The sequence below is a fragment of the Netta rufina genome (genome assembly GCF_964035555.1).
Source record: "Netta rufina genome assembly, chromosome: 3".
In the NCBI taxonomy this organism is placed as follows: domain Eukaryota; kingdom Metazoa; phylum Chordata; class Aves; order Anseriformes; family Anatidae; genus Netta; species Netta rufina.
Window position 1 is genome coordinate 72,339,452 of NC_140125.1, and position 8,822 is coordinate 72,348,273.

General features: G+C 43.9%; 1 protein-coding gene across 2 annotated transcripts in view; it reads right to left on the reverse strand.

The window, feature by feature from the left end:
* The window catches only part of PDSS2 (decaprenyl diphosphate synthase subunit 2), a 109,437-nt gene extending 102,940 nt beyond the window's left edge, over nt 1–6,497 (reverse strand). For both annotated transcript variants that reach the window (XR_014618331.1, XM_084284964.1), the window contains exon 1: nt 6,202–6,497. Coding sequence is in view for 1 of the 2 variants with exons in the window: in XM_084284964.1 (XP_084141090.1) it covers nt 6,202–6,425 (224 nt within the window). In the remaining variant the exon portion in view is untranslated. The remainder of the gene's footprint in view (nt 1–6,201) is intronic.
* Between the last annotated feature and the right edge of the window lie 2,325 nt (nt 6,498–8,822).

Genomic DNA, 8,822 nt, shown 5'->3' on the forward strand with positions numbered 1-8,822 from the left:
CATTAAGAGAAAATTGCTTCCAGTGACTTAAATATGAATTTTGCTTACTCTCTGACATCACTTCTCATTTGTGCTTTACACAGAGGAATATTTGGTAATGGTCTTCTGGCTTACAGAGAGAATTACCTTGAAACTATTCCCACTACTCCATACTCTTTCCCTGCACAGAACAAACACCAACATCACATCCATTCACTAGCACATTACACTTGTTATTCAGCATTCACACGTGTGAATGCTGATTTATTACTACCTAATAAATCAGCACAAGGCTGATAGCACTCCCCTAGAAACACATATTCCCTATAAAAAATTAGAAGTTACCAATATCGGGACAGGTTATTAGCTTTCCTTGTAAATAACTCTATCAGAGCATCCCAAGCAGCAACATCACCTACTGATTATGTTTTATTTACCAAAACCAACCTGCATGGTGAAATAACACGTGCCTCATAAGCACAGAAACCTGGATTCAATATTTAAATGAAGACCTCTGTAAAAAAAAATATATATATATTATTCAGAACGTAAAAGAATTTTAATTTGCAGCCCAGTTTTTACACACCCATGCTGCAGGCTTGCTCTCAATCATGCAAACAAAACCCCACAGAAGCTAAGGCCCCTTAAACATCAACTGTGAACCTCAAGCACGAGTGTACAAATTTGGATGCAACTCTCACCTTCCCGAGTCTACTGACAGCTCTTTGAAAGAACAGAAATAACTCCTGGGCATGACCATTTGTATATGAATGCAATGCTGCTGGTGGAACAAACTAGTATGAAATATACACTGGTGAAATATGCTGAAGAGAAACAACAGGATTCAGAAGAAAGAGCAAACAACACATGTCTATCCATCCCACTTGACCTTATTACAGTATAAGGGATGAGCACGACAGATAAAAATGCATTCCCTTTTCCCTTTAATTGTACAAGATAATATTAAATGAGTAACTAAAACCCCATACTGAAATCCACAGCTACAACAAAAATCAGAAGGAATCAGACACAGAAGGTAGCTTCTGTATGTATATGAACCCACAATTGGTTTAATTTTCTCCATGTCTTCTCACCTGCCAAAGCTGTTTGCCACGATAGCTCTTTGAGAGTTAATTCAGCCAAAATACAAAATAAACTCATTTTTGCTGCCTAAGAATTTTCTTTGACTGCGACTACGGTACCAGAAACACCTAGGGAGTACCAACATTTCTAAGACACGTGACGTGACCAAGTTTCTTTGAAGTTAAAGTCCACCAAAACAGACCGAAAGATATTCACGAGCATCAACTTAGCCAGGAAAGGCTGGCCTTTCCTGAAGGAGAGAAGCTTCTTGATGGGGCAAGCCAAAGCAAGAATTTCACTTCAGTGCATCAGCTGGAGCTCTCCTGCCAGCATCCCTGCTTCCATCAGCTACGTAGTACCCTTCAAAAAAGTCTTCCCAGGGTCAGGTTAACCTTGTTATCACCACCAGTATTACACTAATCCGACAATTAGTACCAAACTTATAGAGCACTTGTTTAGAGAACTTGTTTTAACCTCTTACCCTGCAACAGAAGGAGAGGGATGTCACTCTCCAAGGACCGTTAGAGATTCAGTACTTCAGTAAAACCTAGAAGATTGTAGCAAGTTTTGGCCTTTGAAGCATTCAGGCAGAAGCCCTAAGCTTCAGAAGATTCATTTCTCTAGCCCAGAAAATGAAAATAAACTAACATTTGAGAGAAGTTGCTAAAAAGCTCCTCATAGTCAATCACAGCACGTACAACAATAAAAAGTGATACTTTTAAGATCATGGTAAAATACAAACTAGCCACAATTCCACCCATACATGGTTGGGACAAAGCCCCAGCACTGCTGTCACTCCGTCATCCCCGCAGGAGGAAAAGAACACACACCACATCTTGTGACTTAGATAGGTGTTACCAAACTAAGCCATTTCGACTACCAGGAATCCAACATGATCAGACAATTTAACCCCAAATCACCTACCCTGCAAACTGCTCTGGATTGCACATTAGGCTCAGTGCTTACAATGACCAAAAATCTACACGGGGCAGGCTGCGACAGAACAAAACCCACTCCATCGATTTTTATTATTATTTCTGAAATAAGCCAGGAAAACTGTAACTACATTTACATACGGGTTCCTCACCAACAAACAGTTCTGACAGAGCTGAAATACAACCATTCCTCCCACATGCTAATGACACAACGACTAGTGCTAAACGGCACCCCGTAACAATTTTACGTGCATGAAGTGCTCCATTTCATTTACTGGTATTGTAAAAGCGATGCACTGGCCATAACGTTTACTGTTTACAATCTGCAGCAAGCTATACCCTTCTCGAGGGATATTAAATAATCAAGAAAATGTTATTTGCACTATGTATTTGGGAAAAGTAGATTGCTGTGCCAATTACAGATTCTTTCCTATATTAAAAACGATGTACGTCAGCCAGAGAGGAGAGAGGAGTGGAGATTTATTTCCTTCCCATCTGAAAAGAAGGTCACACATTTATTCATTGAAAAAAAAAAAAAAAAACTCCTTTAGTACAACAAAACCTAAAGAGTAAAAAAAAAAAAAAAAATTATACATTAGTTCTGAGTAGCTGCTGAAAACACTTCATTATAGGGAAAGAAAAATGAAAGCTCTGACAAACAGTTTGGTGATTCACAGGACTACAAAGAAAGATCCAGCAGTAGTCAGAAAGCAATTCTGCTTCCACAGCGTCCATTAGAGGAGAATATTTTAATGGTAGCATTTGTTTAAAGCGTTCTTTGTTAATATTGTTTATACACCGTTTTCCACTGAAAGATCACGGTGATCGATGAGGGCTGTAATAAATTAAGCGTAGCACCCCCCGAAAGCAGATGCTGTGTTATGCGTTTCACAGATAAGTACACGCAAGCATGAAAAATTAAGTGACTTGCCCTGGTCAGAGTGCCAGGAGCACAGCTGTGAATATAATCCAGACACCCCAACTCCCAATGACCTGTTAACCACTAAACGTTAGCCTTTCTGAAATGAATTTTTCCCCCTTCACATTTCAGCCTCTCTCTAAGAAGTCTGGCAAAGCCAGCACCGGGGACGTTCTCTTCATGGGGCTGACTTAAGAAACCAAAAGCCGAAGGGGAAGACAACCCCCGGCTGACCTTACCACGTGGTTTTCTGAATTCCCAAATCCCTCGCTGCTGGGGTCAGTTACCCTCCTCTACCCCCAGCAACTGCAGACTCAGCAATAGCTCGCAGATTTAGAGCTGCTGGCCAGGCGCAGGCTGGGTCGGAGCTCTCGGGGTCGCGCACCATCCCCGAGGAACACCTGCTGCCCTCCTGATTCATGGCAGGCGCTTCAACCCACGAGCTGCCGCATCCAAACCAGGGGAAGAAAGGGATGGGATCACCCGAGAAATGTATCCTGCCCCAACAGCTGCTCCTCCACACGCCGTGCCTCTCGCCGACTTATCTTTAAGCTGACTTCTTTAAGGCTCTCGGCACTGGCTACGCGCTGCAACAGCCTGCTGGCCCAAAACACAGCAAAAAGGTTAAAAAAAAATGCTCATTAGCACTCCTCAAACACTACAGGCTCTCAGTGTGGTAGCAGAGATGTCCTGTGCTGTCTCACTTCTGGACCTATGCCCCGCAAATCCAAGGTTTTTCTACTAATGCATAAGAAACCCATAACGGGGTAAGGAAGACTTCAAGGAGTAACGAAGCATTTGGACAGGAAGGGAGGACAGAAACAAAGGAAGGAGCACCGAGGACAAAATGCTCTTGGTCAAAGAGAATGAATACAGCTCAGAAATGACAGCAAGTAACCCTAATTTGATTGTCACTACTTATATAATATAGCTTCCAAAATAAATGAGTAGCAACTTGAGAAACAACACGTGCAATCAATCAGTTTTACAGCAGTTTTCACACACAGAGAAAAATCTCTTCAAGCGTTGGAGTACTTAATAGATGTATACAACACTCACAGTCTGAAAGATTAGAGTTGAGCAACGTATCCATCACTCAAAAGCTTTTCAGAAGTCACCAAAAACACGTTTTAGATACCCATACTTTTAAACGTCTGCCTAGAACACATAATAAGAAACCTATATTGGTTTATAAACACGGGTAAAAAAATAAAAGCCTGTTTCTTAAGTAACTGTGCTAAGGCAGAAAATAGATCTCAGACCCATAACTGACATGGATTATACTTATAGTCGAGCAAACAACAGCCACATTTCAGGGATGTATTAAGAAAGCACACAGTCAAAATTCACATTATTGCAAAACCAGGCCATAAAACGAGGTAACGTACAACTTGAACGTCGCTACAAGTGCAGTAAAATTTTACTGCAGGAAATTGGCTCTTCTTGTGATATAGAGGTCAAGACCGCTGGAAATGCATGTACAGCAGAGCCTTTGGAAGTATCAGTGAAGTAAATATAACAATACACAACATTCAGCTGTTTTTAAGTAAATACTGAATACTGTTTCCAGCGTAATGCATCAGGTTACTAGCGTGCACTGAAATATATATGAATTTCCCCTCGTACACAAAAAAAAAATAAATGAATGGAGTTGATCCAGCTGGCCCTGTGCATAATTATAATCCTGATGGTGTTCCACAAGCCACAGGCTTAGTAAGTGTTAAGCCCAGTGCAGCCTGTGAGCATCACTCCAAAAAAGCACAACGAAGCATCACAGCTCTTTCCTGAAATATCCATCCATACCCTAAAATAACGTTTTTTAGCTTAATTCACAAATAAACTAGTAACTACTGTGCCTTGAGCAGACTTTCAGGCTAGCGCTAAAGTCCAGCTTTAACACTCGGGGACTCTCTGATACTCCTGTGATTGTAATGGGAACTTAAGAACCTAAATATATTGTGTTTGGGTCCTCCTGCTAACTGCATTGCATCAACCCACCCTAAAAAATGCCACCAAAGGCAGAAAAAGAGCTGTGAGAAGGCAAAAAAAAAGCACTTGTTGTTCCTCCCTCTTAGAAAAGAGAAGAAAACTTTTCCACGCTTATCATAACGCTGCAATCTGTAGCTAGAAGTGATTCCAAAAAATCCAGAGAACACCCCCTCCAGCAGCATTTTCTGAAGTCGGGTGTTTTACACTTCCATTAACAAGTTGATTTGTTTCTCCTAGAGAAGTCTGCTTCGAGCAATATCTACACCAAACCCCCCAAATAAAAGATTTTTTGTTTAAAAAACTGTATTTGTCCCCTGTACTTAATTCAACTCAAGAAAAGCAGATTCACAGAGGCAGAGCTTGAAAAACAAATCTGATTTTTGGTATCGTTACACCGTAACTATAGTATTGCCAAGGACCACTACACAGCTATATTTTCTTATTCTTTAAGAAAAAGAAAAAATAAAAAGCACAACATTTGTTCTGAACAAATGCTAAGCTTTGTTTTACACCTGTTCAAAAACACTTTGCATGTGAAGCCTGGGTCCTACTTACTGTTTTCAGTTTTAACAAGCATGGTTCTAAGCACACAATAAAAAAAAAGACAAGAAAACACAACCCAGTGCATTTGGCAAAATCAGACTTTTGAAAAAAATCATTAAGTTTCTGGTGCTTTATTGTTAAAAAGTGCTGCCAGTTGGTTAGTGCTTTGCACAAGGACAACACTGCCTAACCATCCAACTTCTGCTTACGGGCAGGCACATAAATCCACCACCAGCTCGCCTTAAAAACCAAAGGGCGGACAAGCAGCTCGGCACCCTGAACCACCTCAGGCACGAACAAAAACCTCACAGCTCCCAGGGGATGGCCCAAAACAGGCGAATGCTTTTAGGGACAAACCCCACGGTGCAGCGCGGCGTCACTCCGAGCTTTGAAGTTGACGAGGTTCTCCGGCTTTTCACTGGCTTCCTCACGATATAAATGGGAAAACTAGTATATATAGAGAGAGATGGGGGTACGGGGGAGTAGAGGGTGAAGGGGCAGCGCTGCTTTTTGCATCCCCGAGGGGTTTCTCTGCTCCTCAGGGGGCTCAGCCTGCAGCCGCCCTCACACCTCGGGGGCAGGGGGGCCAACCACAAACCTGTTGCAGCAGGGAACCGGCGGTGCCAGGACTCCCTGTGTCGCCCCCAGACCCTTTTCATCCCCACTCCCTGACCCCAGACCCCTTGTTGGAGCCCGCCGGGGCAGCACAGCCCCTTTTATCCCCCCCCCCCCCCCTTCTCCCCGGTGGCTCACCGGGCGGTGTCGAGCAGCGGGTGCTTGGTGCCCACCAGCTTGCGGACCTGCATGGCGATGTTGCTGAGCTCGTCGCTCAGCAGGCAGCGCAGGCTCATGAAGGACGTCGGGTAGCCCACGATCTTCTCGGCCTCCGACACCACCTGGCTCCAGGGGGCGGCCGGCGGCGGGGCGGCCCCCGCCAGCCCCCGCCGCCCCCCCAGGCGCAGCAGGGCCCCCCACATCCCGCCTCAGCCCCGCGGCGCCCGATGGCGGCGGGCTGGGGGCGCCCTGGGGGCGGCCATTTTGAGCGTCGCACAGCGCCGGAAAGCGAGGGCGGCGCTGCCTCAGCCCGCCTTCCCCCTCTTCCCTTCCTTCCCCTTCCTTCCCCTTCTCTTTTTCTTTCCCTTTTCTCTTCCTCTTCCCCTTGTGTGTGCGGTGCGCACGGGGGAAGCGAGCGCCGGTCCCCACCAGAAGCCCGGTCCGTGTGGGAGATGGGTTCGGGGGCTTTTCCCCTTGTTGCTCCGTCACGCCACCGAGGGTTTTGTGAAGAGGCACCTTCAGCCGAATTTTGATGCTGAAAGCAACAACTAACTGCCCAGTTAAAGATATCTGGGTCCTGCAGTTCCGCAGCGTGGTCTGCTGTGTGTCATTTCATATCCTGTTACTCCCACAGCCATCACTGACCCCTCTCTGCAGCCACATGTGCCCAAACCTTATGTGAAGGCAGAAAATGTCCAAACCTTTTGTGAACGCAGAAAATGTATTTTCTGTACCCGCTATGGAAGGAAAATTCACTGGCCACCTTCAGAAACTTGAGTTGGGTGCCTTGCACAATCCTGTCTTAACCTTTGCATCAACCAACCACTGACCTGTGATGTCTGAGCTTTGTGGCAAAAAATGAGATGAGTTCTGATAAGAAAAGTCCCATTGACCACATTCATGTGAGAAGTGGAGCTGTTACATTTCTTACCTTTATAAACACAGGTTAGGTTACAGACAAGACTCAAAATGGATTCCAAAACTTTAAAAATTACTCTCCTAGGAAGCGGATTTGGCTGTGGAGTGGACAACAGCTGGGCACATCTGTATCAAGCGGCCTCTCCCAAATCAGGGGAAAAAAATAGAATGAAGGGAACCTGCAAAGACAGGAAAGATTATACGAATCTTTCAAATTCTTTCAAAATCTTTCAAAATCTTACAAATTACGGTTATGGTGCGAACTTTGCTCTCCGTGCTACCCTTCCGTGAGAGAACAAGGCTTAGCTTTGAAGGAGATGCCATTGAGTCAGCTTAGTTAGCTCCTGTCACAGAACAAGCTGTTGCTAAATAGTGAGTGTCAGCATATAAACAGTCTAAAAATGACAGGATGCAATGGCATGTTTCTGTGCAGAAGGACTAAACTAATGAAAATTGCCAGAGGGACGCACTTAAGAGGAGCTACTGAGGCACCTCAACCTGTAATGGTGACATGTTCCTTGATTCATTTCCTGAGCCACAGCCATTCTTGCACTTAATGTGGGAAGTGTTCTGTGAAAAACTAACATGATTATGCAATTAAAGTCTACTTAAAATAATACATATAGACAGAGTAAGGAGAATTATGGTTCCATGGGCAGTAAACCTACCGTCTCCTAATGTGTGAGACTTCAGCTTTTCAAAATCGCTGCTCATTATGTTATTCTAAGAAATTGAACATCTCTGCCCCCTTAATGCAGAATTCCCCCAAGTCCAAATGGTTTAGAAGTAGGGCAAGAAGCTTGGTACCCGTAACGTAGTCACTGCCACTACAGCTTACTCAGGACTCACAAACAGCAGCAGTAGGTTGGCATTCTTTAAGCTCAGCAACAGCCAGAGAAATAAAGCATGCATTTTGTCAGAGAGTTGCACAGCTTTATTTATTTATTTACTGAAACTCTTTGAAAGGATTATTCTGTAATATTCAAGGACCTCTCACTGTCAGCCCAATGCTTTGATCCCTTTCCCTCCTGTTAACAAAGTAACAGTCATGCTTGGACAGTCCATTTTTGACTCCCGGTCAAGGTTCATAGTTTCTGCCTCCTAACTTCTTTGCTCCAGTCCCACACACCATCCCTGCTAGCTGGTGTTTTCTCATTCTTGTCACAGCCTCCTCATCTTTTTCTCATTAAGTTCCAATCATCCTCTTGCCTGCACGATCTGCATCCTAATCATAGACTCTTCATTTACAGGTGGGAGCACCAGCAGAACCCTCTCAGTTCTTGTGGTGACCTCCAAAAGCCCCTATTGCTAAGGAAAGCCATGGCAGGAAAGCCTAGGTAAGCCTACCACAGATATCCATTACTGTTGGACTTTTCAGACAACAGAATGTGGAAAGACCGTTCTGGTGGGTATCTACATTTTTTTAATGTAAAGTCTGAGAAATTCCCTAGTCTTTAAACCCTTGGCAAATCCTGTGCCAAATTTCAGTTTCAGAATGCAAGATTAGATGGGAAACAAGAAAACAAAAGTTTCTGTTATGCAGCCCAACAGTATTTTTAACATGAGCAAAATAGCGTATTTTTCACTAACCACCTTTTGCAAACTGACTGAACTATTTTAAAAATCAACTTCAGGCTGACACACCAATCATGGAAAAAAACTCATTACAAATTAGTTAAAAT